General features: G+C 30.2%; 1 protein-coding gene and 2 long non-coding RNA genes across 4 annotated transcripts; 1 reads left to right on the forward strand and 2 right to left on the reverse strand.

Annotated features, from left to right (window-relative positions):
* The first annotated feature begins 259 nt into the window (after positions 1-259).
* On the forward strand, positions 260-1,984 carry LOC114375531. 2 transcript variants are annotated; one of them, XR_003658782.1, is made up of 4 exons: positions 260-895; positions 1,166-1,518; positions 1,608-1,728; positions 1,808-1,984. It is a non-coding gene; the product is annotated as an uncharacterized LOC114375531 (long non-coding RNA). The 2 variants fall into 2 exon arrangements; XR_003658781.1 differs by having other exon boundaries at positions 260-1,518.
* Positions 1,985-2,020: 36 nt separating this feature from the next.
* On the reverse strand, positions 2,021-5,060 carry LOC114375530. Its single transcript, XR_003658780.1, has 5 exons — positions 4,239-5,060; positions 3,074-4,160; positions 2,898-2,990; positions 2,593-2,736; positions 2,021-2,396 (listed from the first exon to the last, which is right to left on the reverse strand). It is a non-coding gene; the product is annotated as an uncharacterized LOC114375530 (long non-coding RNA).
* A 3,198-nt stretch (positions 5,061-8,258) lies between these two features.
* On the reverse strand, positions 8,259-11,185 carry LOC114372867 (double-stranded RNA-binding protein 2-like). Its single transcript, XM_028330417.1, has 3 exons — positions 10,701-11,185; positions 9,998-10,217; positions 8,259-9,324 (listed from the first exon to the last, which is right to left on the reverse strand). The coding sequence occupies exons 1-3, from the start codon at positions 10,944-10,946 to the stop codon at positions 8,609-8,611; spliced, it is 1,182 nt and encodes a 393-aa protein (XP_028186218.1). The 5' UTR covers positions 10,947-11,185; the 3' UTR covers positions 8,259-8,608.
* Positions 11,186-19,793: the final 8,608 nt, after the last annotated feature.

Below are 19,793 nucleotides of genomic sequence, written 5' to 3' on the forward strand. Positions count from 1 at the left end.
ACTAAAAAAAACTCAATTGATTGGATTTGAATATGATATGTGAGTTGTTGAAAAGTCATATCCTTATCTTCTATTCTTATATGTAAAAAAAATTTAAAAATATTCAATCAGTAATATTAATGTGTTTAATAATGAAAATGGCCAAGATGCACAAAAGGAATTTATATTTCAGCTAGCCTTAGACTAGATTCTATGGATATAAACAAGAAGAATTCTAGTGTGGGAAAGGAAAGATCTTTCTCACAATACGAAAGTTGAATTTCAACCGTCGGATCTGAGTAGTTTTATATCAATGATCAATATGTTCTTTTTTTTTTTTCCCTGTCTTTTCAGACATAACATTTGTTTTCTCTCTCTCACTTCTTCTTCTTCTCCCTTCTTTTCCGCCGCAGACCACCTCACTACCACGGCCACACCGCACCTCACTCCATCTCTGCCTTAGCCACCACAGCCACACTTTCCTCCCCAAAACCAAACCCCACAAAGTTAACCCCTTTCCCTCTGTCTCGAACCAGAAACCTTTCCCTAACCCTTGCACGCGTTGCGACGCTCAACAGTTAAAACCGATCAATCGTTCCCAGAAATAAAAAATAATGAAACCAAGGAAGAGTTTAACGATGAGAACTCAATCACTGTTTTGGTGTTGATTTGTTTTTTAGGTTGATTGTTGGTTTATTTATGTGATTGGGGTTATGCGCCTCCTCCCTCACCACCTCCGTCGCACCTCTGCCGCAAGAAAATGGATTTGTGCGTGAGTGAGAGATTAGATGGGACCAAAAGGAGTAAAAAAAGAAGAAGAAGAAGAACGAGAAGAGGGATTTCGTTATACGATTTTTTCCTCTTCTACATTTTTCTTCTTTAATTGTTTGGTTGTGGGGTTGCAAATGTAAACGAGGTGAGTTTTTGTTCATGGTGGATCTAGTTTTATGTTGTTGTTTGTGATGGAGGGATTGCTGTTACGGTTAAAAAGATGGTGATTCCATTATTATTGTTAAAGGGTTTTGGGGGTGACTGCGATGGTGGTTGGGAAAGAAGTTTATTTTCCACCATAGAATTCGTCAAGTTTGAAAGATGTTCACTTTCCCTCCATAGTAGCTTCAATTGAAAACATGCTATTTGATCAGACTCTATTTAGTTATATTTTTTAATATATCTTTGTGCTTAGGAAAGTGTGGGGCCTGTAATAACAGCCGCTATCCATGCTGTGATAAGTGTCCCTGGGCTCCATTGTTTCCACCCGGCCCAAAGGAAACTGCAGACTTTCAAGTTGTAAGAGACATTTTCGGAGGCCCAAAAAATACTTACTCCTTAATTGCAAAGGTGAAGGAAAAACAATTTCGACCTGAAGTTGTATATTATGTGAAAAGGGAGCAATCCAGAGGGAGATGCTATAAGTGAATTGGAAATGTTAAAACTTGAAATAAAGAACTTTAAGAGTTCTCCTCATCCTAAAAGACAGAAAGTTGATGAGTAAACAGGACTAAGTTTCAACCCCCATACACTGTGAATAGAGGGGAGGTATGTATTTAGATTTACACTTCTTTCCTAATGTATGCATGCTTGTCAATTAACGAGGAGTTTTGTCTTTTTTTTTTCTTATGTTGCAGAATGTGGTTTACAAAGTAATAGAACTAGCTAAAAATTGGGGTCGGACTGTATGTTCAGGAGTAGGTGGCCTATCAACAGTAGTTTTTTGGCAATCCATGGAATGATATTCTTAAATGTGAGGTATAAAACAATTTTCTCGTTGACCTTCTCATTTTATTAATTTTATGTATGTATTGTTAATGAAAATTTTGCATCTCAGTTTTACATGCAGGTATGTCATTTTGTCTATAATGGAAACTTATATCTCCTTTGATTATGATGCACAACACAAAAATGACAACTGAATGTTTCAGTGCAGTCTGAAAAATTGTGTTTCACTGGCTAAATGCACAATTGTTCCTCCAAAAGCAGCTTTTTCGGGTTCAGCCACTGAAACATTTAATTAATTAGAAGAGTATTTGCAAACGCCAAATAAGAAATGGGAGAGTTATGTTTACTCAAAGAAATAGGTTTCCACCGGCACACAGTTAGATTAATTATTTGAAAAACATGACAAAGAAATAAGGAGAACGGATTTCCCTAGCCAATACCTCTAGAGGGAGTAAAATCTTCCAAAGCCTTGGCATTCCATAAAACTTTCATGGACCCAAATATTCTCTGGAATGCCCACATCATGCAAGGTATCACGGACTAAATCCTCATAAGCTTTCTCAAAGTCAATTTTGATCGTCATCCATCCTTTCCTCTCCTTCTTGCTTCTCATAGAGTAGAAAATCTCTTAAGTCACAATAATATTGTCACCACTTTGACGACCAAACATATAAGCATAACAGGTCCCTCCTCCTCACCTAATGCAGGTGAACATATATTCTGACTTAGATACAAAAGAATCCACATGACCAATTGTGTTTATGATGGACCATGTACATGATGAGAATCAAATAGAAATCATCGCGGTAATTAATGGAGAATTTGGACAGATCATATTCAACCCTCAATAAAAATATAATGAATGAAATGAGACAAGAGAATGAGAGGACACACCTCAAGATGTGGGGCATCATTTTCCTTGCACATCACCCATGGCATTCCTGTACCCAACCCAACAGCCATACTTGCAGTTGAAGCCCAGTTTACGTATGCACGGCCAGCAGCTCCTCTACTCTCTGGTCCGTACTCATTCTCAATCTATAAAACACGAGAGGTAGAGGAAAAACAAATAAAGATCGAGACTTTCTCTTCTAGTAGTGATTCCATTGGTATGAAAGCCCGTGAATTCCAGATCATCTTCTTGTTCCTTTTTTTTAGTATTTCTTCAATTATGCCATACAATGAAAGGAATTGCATACCTAAGAGAGATTGATTGGACCACCATGAGATTGAAACAACTTCTCGTTCTTCATCATCTGGAAAATTTTATGCGTGAAACCTTGCATCGCCGCCTAAGAATGAAAACCGACAATGTCAGATTATTCCAGACTTGAGTCAATAGAAGAGACCATGTCAATGGAATTGTAAGTCCAACCTTGAAAGACCCATTATCCATTCTGAAGCTTATGCAGGAATGTACTTCAACCATACAGGAATTCCTCCACATGTTATCGTATTGTTTTGGTGCTAAATTATGAGACAAAACATTTATTATGTCATATTTTATATCGATAACATGTTATCCTATACAAAAAAAAAAATCAGTCAATATGTAATTAATAAATTTAGCTGCTTTTGTACTACATGGTATTCTATAAAAAAAAATTCCAACATGTCCCTTTAACCAAATTCAAACAAAGAAATTTCCTTCATTTACCATATTAAGAAGGTGCTAAATTATGAGACAATGCATTTATTATGAAAGTGCTAAATTATGCATTTACGGGTGGAGTACTAGTAACATAGCATTTTTTATAAAGCACTGGCAAATGAACAGAAAGAAGTTTGAAAAAAACTTTATTCGCAAGATTGTAAGGAACAACGTTATAGTGAACAACTACAAACAAAATTGTAGAGGACAAGGTAGAATAATATGGTTTCTATTCATTCGCAAGATTCTTAACTTTATTCTCCTGTTCTTACAGGCATAGATCAACAAGGACAATTCAACTCTATCTTTATCTTTCTGAGCAATCTTCTCCTGCAACCACAATCTGCTATCCAAGCCACTCCTGGTCCTGAACATGAACACAGCATACCCAGAAGCATGGTTGAAAAACCAGTTATGAACATCCCAAAGCAATCCATCAATGAAAATCGTATGGTTGCCCCTAAAATTCCACGGCAGCCTCTTCACACGAATCACATAACGCAACTAACTACCCAAATATCATTATCATCTAAACAATTAACCGTAAGTTTACAAATTGAAGAAAACCTTGTGCACAAGGATAACATTTTATCATTTAATGCTTTTCCCGTTCATTTGTCTTGAAATAAATGCAGATTGTCATGTCCTGTAATAGTCTTGCATTTTACATGATACATCTTGCAAATTCAAACTCAGTTTCATGGCCACCATAATTATTAATACGGCATGTTTTAAGGTGTGAAGGGATGCATTTAGGAACATATAATGGATATTGCCACTCTCTCCTATCAGCGTCAGGACGGGATTCAACCTGTTAACAATATATATGACGTAAAATTAGTCAACATAAAAAATGAATCATTCTTGAAGGCATTAAGCTCGAGCAAACCTGATTAATGACAAGATTTTGAAGTTTTGTACAATGCTTGATCACTTTCAACACCTCCAGCCAGTCATTAGTATGTTCCAAATAACCGAATTCATTGCTGGTTAAATTGTAAAATTCGGGAATCAATTCTTCAATGAATTCGACTTCGTTGAAATCCGTATGTAAGAGGTACATCCCAACAACAAAATATCATAAATTTTCATCTTCATTCAAAATAGAAAGAAAGAACAAACAAATCAAGTAGTCAGTACCAGTTCTATGCTCAGGAACTGAATATTGTAAACAACTTCCAATGGAATTATATTTTTATCCATAGAAACTCTGACTAATTTGGACAACTTTTAAACTTTGCTTCAATTACATGGCTAAGAATGTATATATTAGTGACTTCCAGGTCCTCAAGATTAAGACACCCAGAAAGAAGCTCAGCGAGAAGTCTATATTCTGTGAAAGTAACATGACACAAACACAGGAATTTAAGCAAAGGAATATTAACAGGGGAAAAAGCTTTCAAACGTGAGTGCATCAATTTAAACACCACGAGAGTTTTGCAGCTAAGTACGACAGAGGGTAAGTTTATATAAGGTAGAGAGAGAGATCAAGATGTTCAAGTCTGTGTTGCACAGCAGTGATAATGGTATCCAATTGGTAGAAAGTTGTAGGATTACAGGTTGCAATATGATAACATTATTTAATGTATCATCTAAAGCGGATTCTTTGGAGAGGTTGATGGAGATCATGCACGCTTTTGGAGAGAACGCAGGTTGCAACAGCATCTACGGTTGGAAGAAAAGAAAGAATGTAACAGACAACCTCGTTAGATAAGGTGTTGATCCTCGTTACATGCCACGAATACAGTGGATTTTATAAGTGCCGTCCAACCCAAATCAAAATAATGGAAGAAAATTTTTCTTAACTTTTCTTTTTTTTTGTTTTTTTCCTAATCTTAAGATCAAACAATGATAGATATTTTTTCTCGGTAGGGAGAAACCTAATTCAAGAAAAAGGAAAGATTTTTTTTATATATCTTTTAAGATTAAATGTCTGATATTATTCAAATGGAAAATCAAGATATTTTTTTATCTAATAGTAAGAAATCAGATTAAATTAGAAAGGAAAATCTTTTTTACCTAATCTTAAGAAATAAAATTCAGAATAAGGAAAATCTTTTTAACGTTTTGCAATCTAATCATAATAAATCAAATTCAAAACAATAGAAATCTTTTTTATACTTTTATTTTTATTTATTTCCAAATCAAAATGATTTTTCATTTTTGAATTTAAATGTTGGTCTATTCCTAAATCAAGTTCAAAATTATTTGAGGAAGATGTCTATTTTCATTTAAACTCAAACTTAGCCGAAAAAATTAATAAATTATTATTCCGAATAATATTGAGTTTGGTTTCCTAAAAGTAAAATCTCCATTGTGAATGAAAAAGCTTTGAAATTACAATTTCATTCAAAAAGAGCATAAGAGAAAAAAGGGGAGAAAAGGTAAGAAGAGTTTTTATTTCAATAAAGCTAAAAAAAATTAAATTCCAAAATGCCACCCGCGTAAGTCGTTTTATTTATTTTATTTTAAATTTAAATAAAGTGGGGTAACAGGTATATATAAGTACCAACGAATACAGTACCGATATGAATATTAAAATTGCTATTTGAACGAATATGAGGCCGAATATAAATATTTTTTTCAAGCACAAATTCAAGTACTATAAGTCTATGATACCTCACCAAGGCACCCAGCACCTTTTTTTCAATTACCAACGTTTTTCTTATGTTATTTTATTTCTTCTTCTTTTTTTGAATTTTTTCTTCTTGTCATCCCTACTGAATCAAATTTGGGACCAAGCCACCTACTAGGCTACCACACATACGGGCCAAGCCCATTTTCATGCCATGCTGTTACTTTTTTTTTTATTGGCTTGGACTTAGTAGGCCATCCACCGTTTATATTTAAGTTTAGGCCTTTTGCACGAAACTGAAAAGAGAAGAGATAAGCTAGTGAAATAATAAAACATAATTCGAGTGTAAAAAAACAATAAAAATTTTCAACTTTTTAATTATATAAAATTTTAATTTGTTTTGCTCCAATTAGAATTAAATATTTATAATTTAACTAAAAATATCAGAAATAATAAAAGTAAATTTGTCTATAGAAAAAGGGTTGATTGAATGTGACATCTTCTAGACTCTTAATTTTTTTAAGAAAATAAGTTGTAAAACTCAGTGTATATTTGGATTAAAGTTTGTAAACATAATCTTAAATTGAAAGTATGTTGATAAATCAATTTTGATAAAAGAAAATGAGTTTACTATAATGCGATTTATGTTTTTATATTTTGTGTTCAAAAGTATGTTAGTAAAATGAAATTTGTTTGAATAAAACTATTTAAAAGTACTTTTACTTAATATTTCCATTGGATAAATACTTCCAACTCTATTTGGAGTGAAACGTTGGTAAAAAAAAAGACTTTTGGAGACAACTAAACATGAAGCGTGATAAGTTTGAAGACCCAATAAATAGGATTTTTATCACACAGGAATCCACATTCCTATCTCCTTTAATGAGAATAAAATTAAAAAAAAAGCATAAAAATATTTGTTTATTATCTTCTAACAAACATAAAAATATATATTCTCATGTTGATATTAACAGCACTCCATCAAAATTTTGTGAAACAAGCGCTGCCTATGTTCTGGGTATCTTTGGACTCAAATCATGAGAAATATTGCACTTTCTTATCGTTATGGTTATATAAAAGATGATTTGTCTCGATATAATTATTAACTTGGGAAGAAAAGTGATTCAGCTTAAAATTTCGTCCAATTTAAACAAGCCCACAGTAAGTCTTTATGCAGTCCATTTAAGTCTCTGACACAGTATAGGTTCCAGATTATCAGTCTGAGGCTCTGCTTCTTTAAATATAGAATCTGAGAATTGTTGTATCCCGGTGATCTGCATAGTAAAAAAGGTATTTGAATAGTTTTTCATCTCATCTTAAACAAGAAAGTCTTTAGGTTTGTAATTCTACAATAGCATGAAAATGACCTCACATGTGGAGAAGTTGTTTCTTTTGATTTAATGCAGCCTCACACTTGGAACTACTTTTAAGAGTGCATGTTTTAATTAGTTGAATAGAACTTGACAAGGATAACTGGGTAAAAAGGAAGAACATAAAATCTCAACTAAAATCACGGCCAAATAGAGAAAAAATAATAAAATAAATTAAAAAAATAAATGTGGGTATGTAATTATGTATAAAATAGTTCAAGTGTGATCAGGTATATAGTTTACGTATTATACTGACCAATGAGTTACTTCACCAAATACTGTTCCATTTAATTGTAGTCAATCTGCACAAGGATTTAATTCTATATTTCTACACATAACTCTAAGAGTATCTTGAATGAGGATTTCTTAAGTTATTTTTTATAATTCTCATAGTATTTTTTTAGTCCTTGTAATGTTATATCATTATAAAAATTTCATATATAATTTTACTCTCATGGTAAAAAACTTCAAAAAAATTCATTTTTTATATTTTTTTAATTTTTACTTAATTATAATTTAATTATGATATTATTATGTGTTAAATAAATATTATTTTTTATTGTTAAGAAACATTTTTTTATAATTTCTTGTAGAAGATACAAATCTTATTTTTAAAAAACTCTTCTTATCACATAAATTTACTCCAATGAAAAATGAAAAAGAAACAATAAGAAATAATTTCTTCACTTAAAGAAATCTTTTAAATTAACAATAACAGGTCAAGATATGTAGATAACAAACAATCATGGAACACTTAAGTCATGTGTAGTCCGTTCCAAAATTAAGGCTTATAACAGAAATAGCGCGGGACAGTGTTTTCTTGTTCTTTGCCAGAGATATTTTCAAATTTAAGATGATCAAACAAATAGTGAAAAAAATATGTAAATAATTCAATTTATTTTTTATTTTTTAAAAAACCACTTACTATTACCCGGTTTGTGAGATATGTGTAATCTTTGTCTTCTGAATTCTGAAATAACTATTACCAACCATGTTGAAAAACAACAATTTCGCACTCCAGAGTGAAGCAGTACTGAAACATTGAAAATGCGAGCAATGATCAAGCTCGCAGACTTGCTGACAAGGTATGAGAAGATTTTGAATAAAGTAAAAACATGAGTAAATCTAAAGACAAACTGCTCTTGAATTTCACAGATATTGAACTGCTGATGCTAATCAACCTGCGCCAACTGTCACATTTAACAGGAAAAAGGAAGGGATCATCACTGATTATAGGATCAAGTACAAAAACATGACAGCGTTCCCATGGATTAGACCAACTCCAGTAAATTTCAATTTCTCAGATGCTCCAAACTACGCATAGTTTGATTCTGGTGTAATGTTCTCAGCCTTGTCCATCTCCTGAATTTTAACGGGCAGTTTGTCTTGCTGGCCCGAGGCATTAGCAGTTGGTAGATCTTCTTGTTGTTTGGGAGCAGCATATAATGGAACAGCTTGTCGAATAGTGACTGGAGGAGCAACTCGTACTGGAGGAGCCCGTATAACAGGATGGGGCACCGAGGCAGGTGGTGCAGCGAATGCAGGTACAACTGTCCTTATAGTCACCGGAGGTGCAATCCGTTGGCAAGATGGTCTCATTTGTCGAATGGGAACATAAGGTGCTGCTCCTGCTGCAGGAAACTTCAGGGGACGGGTCGCTCGGCATTCTAGAGAACAAGATTGTTGTGGCAGGTTGGAATTGTCACTGGTCACTGCCACTGCTGCCTGTGGATGCCTGCTTCCAGGACTTTCATTTGTTGTTGTTGTTGCCAATGAAGGCTTACTTCGAGGTGCTGTCTTCTGGCAAATTAGGGGAAGGATCTTTGATGAAGTGGCTGGGGGCGGTTGAGAACTGATTGGCCTTGGATTTTGAATCTGAAACCTTTCATGAAATGGAAGGGGAGCATTTGGATTAGACATAGTCATCTTTTCCTTCAAACGGTAGTTCAGTAAAGCCCGCGCTATTGTAATCTGTTCCACTTCGTCATTGTTCTCTGGTTCAGTTGAGGAGCTTGCAGTCTCTTTTGCCACTGGTAAGAAAATTATTGTCCATTCATATTCAGCCATTTACACAGGAATCCTAAATCAGACTCCAATACACAGGAGATGAAAAGTGGTTTAATTGTAAAAAGACAGGCGTAAATTATCTGGCACATAATATCTTCTAAAGCAAATTATCTTGGAACTAAAATAGACGAGTAAAAGGCATCTAAAAAGGCTTGTTAGTATCTTCCCATGTCACAAATAAATTACAGTAGCACATGAATTTTTGGTGTCGATTGTTAGTGGTTAGAACACCACCACTTAACAACAACAACAACAACGCCTTATCCCACTAGGTGGGGTCGGCTACATGGATCAACTAATTGATCCATGTCATACAGATTCGACAAAGTTTTACGTTGGCTGTCAAAAGCCTAACACAACCCTTTCCTTTTATCCGGGCTTGGAACCGGCTAAGAATAGCAAAGCCTAACACCACCACTTAACCATAAGATAAATTTATCAGCCAGGTTCATTTACCATGTGCGTTATAAGAGTGACAAAAATAAGGGAAACAAGCTTGGGTTGGGTATTTCCATTGTCCCATTTTGTGATCTACGACACATATAATGCTATGCTGATAGAACAAATTGACATGAAGTCATACATTCCTAAGGAAAAACAATTAACTTTCCAGCCCAAAGTTTGGCAGCCACTTACATTGTTTTAAAGCGGACCAAGCTGCCATAGCTGCATTTTTCTCAGCTTGTTTCTTATTCTTGGCAGGTTCACCAGTGAACGTGATTCCAGCCAGTTCTACTATCCCGGTAAAAACAGGTAAATGTCCTAAGCCTGACCTGTACGTTGTGTAATGAGGCAATGGAGCTCCTACCCTTTGCGCAATTTCCTGTAGAAGGTTCTTGTACACTCCAGTCTCATCCTAAAAAAATTGAGAGCACGATAAGCATGTGCACAAAAAGCTACTAAAGGTACAATCAAGACATAATACCATGCAATGCGGTGTGGTTCAAACATTACACATTTTTCTTTCATATCGACAAATAGATATTAAAAAAAGCACTACAAAAGTTTACAGCAAGTGAACTTTTCACAAGCTATAAAGTTCACTTCTAATTTTAGAAACAAGTTCGACTTCCGGATGATTATTTATATATGTTAACTGCAAATTTTAGCTTATAATCTTAGGTTGATAGGTAAGATCAAAGTTCTATAACTACCAGCAACATTTGCGCATAAATATAAAAAAAAATCAAAATAAAAAAGTAAGACATTAGCATCAGTCAAGCAGTAAAAGAGATTAATAAGTTCATGAGAAGGCGCATGTTAGCAAAGAGTGCGCCAAACATGAATTTGGGGGGGAAGAAAAAAAGAAACCCTAGAAGTAGAAGCGGCAATGACTCACGAGGATCTTAGCGGCGAGGGAATGGGAGGGGCCACGGTGGGAGAGGGAATTGAGAGCGGCTTCGGCGGCGGAGTGTTCGGCCTGACGGAGAGTGGAGCAGTAGTGAGGGGTCTCGAAGATCTCGCCGTTAAAGTTGACGGTGGCCTTGAACCTTGGCGCGTGATCGGGACCTTCCCGAATACACGTGTAGGAAGGCAGGTTGAAGCAGCTCCGCTGGGCCAGCTCTTGAAGCTGGTTCTTGTACATTTCCAGCAGCTTCTCTTTCTAGAGAAAACAGTAACCACAGCTGAATGGGCTTTTAGGGTTTGTCCAAGTGCAGAAGAAGAGAGTGATTTCTGGGAAATAATAATAATAATAAAATTGGGAAGTTATTTATTGCTTCCTTGTTCTGAGTCAACTCAAACGCTAGGTTGCAGTCCACTACTGCATGGATGTGATCTTTTCCTATACTTTATGACCAGTACTAGTAGTATTTGCTTCCCACTCTTTCTTCTTTCTATTCAACTTCATTACTTATTAATTTACAACGTCTTAGTACAGTGTATCTTTTGTCATCTTCAATAACCGTTACTTGTAATATCTTTTAAATGCTGATTAAAAAAATAAAATTAAAATTATTTTAACTTAATCAAAATAAAATATATGTGATCATTAATAAATATATTTTAACTTAACCAAAATAAAATAAAATATATGTGATCATAATAATTATCTTAACTGATTTAAATAAAATTATTTTTAATAAAAAATATATGTGACCTAAACTAAAATAAAATAAAATTAATTTTATTAAAAATAAATTAATAGACAGTTAGATTTTAATAAAAAAAATTATTACTATATTATAAATTTTTAATAAAAAATAATTATTAATAAATATTTTACAGTAATCCAAAATAATACTACTATCTTATGAGTTGGTCGAGGAGACCTTTAATTTTATAGTGGTGGCATTGGTCACCTAAAAACTTTCTCCTCGCATCGCGTTAAGGCGTTAAGTATAGTATTGTTTAGACGACAAACCAGACTTTGAGAACTTCCGTTTTGGTCAAATTATATTTTTCTCTCATAAAGTATTGCATTTTAAAAACAAATTAATAGTGTGAAGTTTTGGACCGCATTCGATGTTTTTTTATTATTCGAGAGTTAAATAATGTTTGTATCAATTTACATGTGCTTCGGATTGTTTTAAGAATTTGAAAGCAGGTTATAAACGTCTAAAGGCGTATAATCAACCCAGAAAAAACGAAAAAGGAAATTAGATATTCTTTTTTGCGCCCAACAGTCATCTTACAAAACTAAATAAACTTTTGTACTTAATTAAGAGACAATAAATATGTTGGTTAAATTGTTCAGTAAATTACAGTCTCTTTTTTATATGTATTTAAATTGCATTGTTTTTCTTCTAATTAAAAATATGTATTTTTAAATGTATTATTACTATCTGTATTATGTTTCGATATGTTTAAATATATAAATTATTATTCCTTCTGTTCCAAAATAATACTAGTCCTATATTATTTTATATATACAAAGAAAAAATAATAAATAGATGAAAAAAAGAAATAATTTTACAAAATTAATCTTATATTATCATTAATTTATTTATAAATTTTATTGTTCATCATTAATTTTATAAGAGATATAAATGAAAAAAATAATTAATATTACCCTGAAAAGCTAAACATCAACTAGTTATGAGCTACTATTATTAATTTTACAATTTTAAAAATAAAATGAAAATTCTAAACAATATTTCAAAATTGATAATGATAATATTTAAATTTTCACTTAATCTTTCAAATTCATAATGATATTAAATTTTTATATAAAAGATAAATAACTTTGAAGACACTCGTTCTCTTTGGATAAATTTTTAAATAAGTATTTATATAGGATAAGAGAATAAAATGTAAAATAAAAAAAAATCTTTTATAAATTAAGATCAACTTATACATTTTAATTTTTAGAGAAGATAAATGAAAAAGTCTCTATAAAAGTTTAAGAGGATAAATTGATTATAACTTATGAGAAAGATTTAATTTATTTTACATTTTCAATTTCTTCTCTATAAATATTTATGAAAAAAACAATCCTAATAGGATCCTAATTGCTTATCACATTCAAGAGATTTGTTCGCATTAATTTGATTGTACTGTAACATATTGAATCTCTTGCAAGAAAAAAGTGTATTTTTAAAAATTACACCTCCACCTCCTGATTATATAAAAATAAGTGTTTAAAATTATATGGGAAAATAATATGTAATCTTTCAAGAAAATAAATGTAATACACTGTACTAAAATTGTTTTATGTATTACTCAACAAAGTACTTTACTCATAACAAGTAATACAAAGTTGGTAAAAATATTAGGATATTTATGGGTGACGGTTAATTCGTGACTTAACACGATTTAATTATATTAAACTGAATTTTTTAAGTATTCAAATCAAATTTTATGCAATTTAATTAAGGTTTTATTACATACAGATTGGATAATGAATTTTATTATTTAAAAACTTCACTCAATCCGACACAATTCATATCATATAATTAGATTTATTATTATATAAAAATTAATTATTGAATACAAAACACATTATATACAACAAAATATCATATTAACATTAAAATAATTAATTATATTAGTCAAATATTATCATAATTTGTTTTTTTAATATATTTATTCATTACATGCTGATAAATCTTTAGGTAAAAATAAATTATTATTCTAAAAAGATTTAACTTTTACAAAATAAAAAATAATTTGTAAACATTGAGACCTGATTAACAATCGGTTTATGGTTGGGTTGAGATGGGATTTTTTTTTTTGCACAAACTCAATTTACTTCAAAAAAAAATTAGCCAATTTAATTAAATCCAACTAAATTCAACCTTAGAAGACCCCTAAAAAATATTGTCTCGAAATTGGAAATTAGATAAAAAAATTTCAAAATTATGGCTATTTTAGTTAAGCCTTGAATATGAGGGCTTTGAGTATAAAAGTTAAAATTAAAGTGATAGTGAAAGGATAATCAAGTAAAACTAGATCTAAACTACAATGGGCCATAACTTATTATGTAAGTGGCATCATGGTAATGATGCTTTGAGACCCTCGTTTTTTTATGAATATTTGAGACCCTCGATTCAAGCAACTAAAATGATATTCTCATTCAAGTTCTAAAACGCAAATGAAGATTAAATTTACAATAATGGTTGAAATTTAATTTCTAGATAGTTTAACCATTTTTCCTGATTAGAAACTTTAAATTCTTTTAAAAAAATAAGTAGAGCAAGTGTAGATTTGAGAATTCAAGTGTCTCGTAATTTTTTTAATCTCGATCCCTATAACATCATTAGTTATGCTATATATTTTGCTTCAGTTTTAATTACTATTATTCCAATTTTTCAACTGTAAGAAAAGGTGAAAAAATAATTGAGTTGCTAATTTATAAAGACATTATGGTTAGAAACAAATAATTAAATACAAGATTATAACTTAGTTAAGAATGAAAATTCAGTTTATAAAGAATTTAAGTTAGGATTTCTCGTCCACTAGCACAGAATTATAAGTCTACCTTATAAATATGGAGAAAACAAAACAACAGGCATAACTGATTAATCCATCGTAAATTTGGTGCTTCAAATCTTAGTTCCCCTAGCCCTGAACTTCAAGTCTCAAGATGAGAAGAAAAGAATCCTTCAACTCATGAATTCTCTGCAAGAGTTACGTAATTCTGTTAGAATCTCATGTTTATAACTAACTTGCAACTCCTGGTGTGAAAACTGTGTTTCGAGGATTTAAACACGCCAGTGATAATTGATGTATTATTTAGTTTTATAACAATTTATACAACACTACTTTTATATATATATATATCATTTATTATATTTCTTACTTCATTCTTTTTTATTTGTATAATTTGCTAATTTGTTTTACAGATAACATTTATCTTTTTTATCCATGGTTTGAGGAGGATGGGATATTGGGACGAGAGTTTTCAATTAATGTTAAAACACTAACATTTGAGTGTTTTTTTAAGCAAAAGGTCTTAGTCAATCTTTTTTTTTTTAAAAAAAAAATAAAGGTCCTAGCCAATCTCATTCAATGTAAATAATTATAGTCAATTATCCATTTCTTAACAACAATGTCTAACTACAAGTTCTTTTTTTTTTTCTCTCATTTTGTTTTATGTATTTGTTGATTCGCAAAACATGCAACTTTACTCGATCGAGACCATGACAAACATATGATTAATGGAATGAACAAACACATGAACTTCCTATCATTTTTGCATAATTAAGGATATATATATCGACAAGTGTCGACTCATTAAGTGTTTTAAATACTATTATTTATAAGTCTTTATTTTAGTGTGCTGAAATGTGTCAGTTTGAGCGATAAAAGTTTTTTAAAAAAAAAATATGTAATATAGTAGCATCAATAGAAGAAGAGAAACATTATTCTCATTCTTTTACAGCATTTTTATAACAAAAAGAGAAATATAAGGAGAAGTGACAAAAAATATATGATAGAGCAATAGACTATAGAGAAAATTAAAAAAATTATAAATATGAAATAAAAATAATATTATTCTTACACTTACACTTGTCTAATTTTGTGTGTACTAATTAATAATCCAAACTCTATCATTCTATGAGTAATGGTTATTTTGTCTCGGTAATTAAAATGGGTAAACAAAGCATAAAAAGTAGGTGAAGTGCGTCTAACACATTGCATATTTTATTGCGTGGACCGTGTACTTCAGTTTTATTTTATTTTTCACCCCGGTGGAACGGACTTCAATCCAAGTTTGTAATGCACTAATGCGATCTAAACAAGAAATAAATATAACATACCAATCACAATTTAAATGTCTTTGCAGATTAATTATATTATTTTTCTTATTTATTTTTGAAAGAAATAAAATGTTATTACAGAGGTGTATGTTTTAAATAAAAAAATAGGTTATGAATTGTAAAATAATTTTATATTATTCTCTAATTGCAGTTCAACATGATTAATTTATTGATTTTTATGATAATTATTTTAAATGTTATATCAACAATTATTTATAATTTGATGGTAGTATAAAAATCTTAAAATAATTTATTTAAGTTTTAAAATAAGTTAAAATATAACTTTTTGTCTCATATTTTGTCAAATAGATAATTTTCTTTTTTTATTTTAAAGTAGAAACATTTAGTCCTTAATTTTTGAAAATCCATAATTTTATTTTAATCCAAAATTTGCATTTCCATTCTCAACCTCCATTTAAACTTAATGGTTATAACACTGCTTAGATAATTTGAATAGTCAAATCTAGCCCATGAAGAAATTATTTGTTCTTGTTGTGTGTGATAGCGAACAAACATGCTTGTTCATCCGAGGCTAACATCCTATTGCTACCAACGCCGATTTTAAAAATAAAAAAAAAAACACATTGTGGTGTGCTATTACCAAAGGTACTTTTAGGTCATTACAAATAGCAAAATTAGATCATTCTTTATTATTTTTTGTTCTATTTTCATTTTTTTAGCACCAGAGACAAAAGGATATGTGAGAGTTTCTTAGCATTCTATTGATACAACAAATAACTTTTATGATAACCAACAATCTAACTATTATATCAATAGTGACCATTAAAATCTTCAAACAATTTATTCAAGTTTTAAAATAAGCTAAAATAAAAAATGGTCTCCCATGTTACCCAATTTGCAATTTTTGTTTCCCATTCTAAGTTTTGGATTTAATTACTCATTTGGTCCATATAGTTTTAATAAGTGAAGTTTACATTTTAATTTTCAAAAGGATTTTGCGGTTAAAATTCTTTAACTAATGACGACAAACTTTTTAGGAATTTAAATGTAAACTCCAAGACCTAAAAAATCTACCTATTAACTACAAAGACTAAGACTAAAAGGGATAAGTTGGGAAATTATAGGAACTAAATGAATAATTAAACTTAAGTTTTAAAATAGAAATATTTAGTCCCTAATTTTTTAAAAAATATGTAATTTTTTTAATTTAAATTTTATATATTTTATTTTGATATAATTGAACCTTAGTCTTAACATATTTATTTAAGAAATAAAGAAATAAATGTAAATAAAAAATTAGGATTGGACCAAAAATACTTTTTTTTTCTTTTCAAAAACTGGAGGACCGAATGTCTATATCTTAAAATAAGAAAATCAAAATAATAATTTTTTTTCCTGAATCAGAGAGCATAGGTTTTAACTTACTTGGTGAGAGACTAATTTTACTTGCAATTTGTAACTTGACCCAATAAAATTTTACATAGATAAGAATCAAAATTACAAATTAACAAAATAGGAAACCAAACTTATATTTTATTGTAAAAAATATTATTGTTAGAGAAATCTTATTCCTAAACATTCATTCATCATTCTATTTTATCTTATTTATCATCATCAAGTATTACTGGACATGTATTTTCAACTATATAAAAATACTAAACATAAATATAAAAGATTTTTAAAAATATTATTCCTAAAAATAATATTTTTGGAAATCTAATATCCAATCATAAATACAAACACATTTAACCTAACCAGATTGCAAAAGATAATATATTGATTAGTAAAAAGAGTATCAATGCTATATCAATTTTGTAACATAAATATTATTGTAATTAACAAAATGCAAAATTTGTTTGGACAAAAATCATGGTTTGATATATATTTGTCAGCATTTCTATTAATATTTTGGTACATTGAATACAATTAATATATAAGTTTAATGTCTATACACTATCGGTATAAAATAATTTTACATTGTTATTAAATTATAAATCATCATTTTAATTATTTTGAAATAATTATTTTAAAAATCAAACTTATCATATATAATAAATTACGATTGAATGACTATATTTTATACTATCAATGTATAGTCTTTTTTTCTCTTAATATATTTATATTAGTTTTCTTATTATGAAATTCTTTCATTTACCATAAATGTATTAAATATTTTAAAATTAAATAATGGTAACTACATAATTAAAAAACAATTATTATTGTTATTTTAATTCTTAAAAAGATGAGAATTTTTTTCCTTTGAAGCTTATAAATGAAAGAGAACATAAATACTACATTAGACTCTTTTTATTTGTCCATTTTAAAAATATATTCTTATTTGTTTATGTTCTGATAGTTTATTATTATTACTATTATTATTATTATTATTTACATATGATATTGTTATATCTAAAGATTTTTTAATGACCTAAATATAGCTTTTTTGACCAAATACATCTATAATAATAGATAAAAAAAAAAAAAAGATATCCCTTTTGTTAACCACTTTTTGGTTACTATATTTTTAAGACAATTATACCCTTAAATATTTTTAAAAATTATACAAATTCAAGGAAAGTACACGTTTGTTTTGAAATCATCTTCTCTCTTTTGAAATCATGCTAGGGAATGTTAAATAAATTGATACATACAAAACTAACACTCACTCTTCTTTTTTGTATTCTTCCCAACAGAGAGTGTTGGAAACATTTTTTCCATTCAACTCCCCATATATTCCTATCTCTCCACCATTTTATCTTTTCAATTATGCTATACTTTTATCTCTCATTCATATTGTCACTATTTTTTTGTTCTCAACATCCAATCATTCTCATTCATGATGGGTCGCAGTTATATGGTGCAAAAATGATGATGATTCTAGAATTCACACCTTTTCTTAGTTTCTTTCTTCTATTTGGCATTTGCATTCTAATGATTTCTCTTTCGTACATGCATGATGTTGCGTATGTTTTTCTTTGTTTGTTTATCATCTTTTACTTTCATAAAAATTTAATCTATTTTGGATTCTTGGGAACAGGTTCGTGGAAGATGATGCATGTTTACTCTGTCGATTCATTCAAATCTTGTTCGGGTTAAATACATGGAATCCTCATATCTTGGTCGGAGAATGAAATCTCAGTATGAATGTGTTTGTAGAGATAATTCTTTGATTTTGATTTTTCTTTTTCTGTAATTGAATCGAATGATTGTTTTTTATTTCTCTTTTTCTATCTTTGTGATTTATTTATTTTTTTATCCTCACTCACTGAAGCATGTGAAGGGCTAAATATAGATTTTAAATTTGGTTTCTTTGAGAATTTGGGAAGGAAAGTTGAGCCTACACTTGAGAAAAGGAAAGGGGTTTCATTGTTTGTTGATGAGCCTAGGCCAAAACTGAACTCCAGGTTATATTGTATGCTCCTTGTTTCTAAATTCTTTTAACCCCTCTTTTCAATCTCTCATTCTATTCTTTTTTTTCTCTTGCTAAATGGTCCTCCTGTTATCTATTCAATTTCAGATTATTTTTTGGCTCAATTTTGTTATCAATTTCTGGGTATTACAATTTGTTGCTTAATAGTTTGCATATAAAATGTTTTTTTTTTTGTGTGTGTGTGTTTCAGAAAAGATACGAAAATGTTCATGCTTTATGATCCTTGGAAGTTATTTTTTTGCTCCTGCTAAAACATTTTTTGATGTGCCCAAGTCTTTATTCTAATATTGGACATAGAGCACCGGTTAATTGATTGCAATAACTTATCAGTTGATTAATCGATTCTTAAGATAAGCCAATATTTAAACTTTCGCATATACCATTTTCTTTCCCATTTCCTGTTTTTTTTCCAACAAGCCTTATATTTCAATTCACTTTTAATTTCATCATAGTATACTATAATGAATATTTATTTCCTTAATTTTTGGGTTTTTGCTTGAGCAACTGCATTTTAATAAGTTGAGTGTTAAATAGTAGTCAGCTATATCAAATGGACTCATCTAATGGGGAGATTGCTTTTCAGAAGCTATGAGGTGAAAACCAATAAGAGCTTGTAGAATTATACCCCAAAGTGTGATTTACATTTTGACTGAGTTCTTGATACAAATTCTTTTTCCTATATGTTTCTCAATCAAATGCTTGGATATACACGAAGAATAAGGATCGAGGAATATGATTCAATTAATCAATGTTTGAGGCAGTTGATGTTGCTTATCCTAGGATGCGTAGTCCAACATCTGGACAGTTTGTGGTGTGTATGTCATGTTGGACAACTATTTCC

Source organism: Glycine soja, chromosome 11 (genome assembly GCF_004193775.1).
Source record: "Glycine soja cultivar W05 chromosome 11, ASM419377v2, whole genome shotgun sequence".
NCBI lineage: Eukaryota > Viridiplantae > Streptophyta > Magnoliopsida > Fabales > Fabaceae > Glycine > Glycine soja.

Coding starts and splice junctions, on each gene's coding strand:
- LOC114372867 (XM_028330417.1), bottom strand. CDS start 10,946: ATGTACAAGAACCAGCTTCAAGAGCTGGCCCAGCGGAGCTGCTTCAAC. Junction 10,218..10,700: donor CCCTCGCCGCTAAGATCCTC/GTGAGTCATTGC, acceptor CAATTTTTTTAG/GATGAGACTGGAGTGTACAA. Junction 9,325..9,997: donor TTGGTCCGCTTTAAAACAAT/GTAAGTGGCTGC, acceptor TTTTCTTACCAG/TGGCAAAAGAGACTGCAAGC.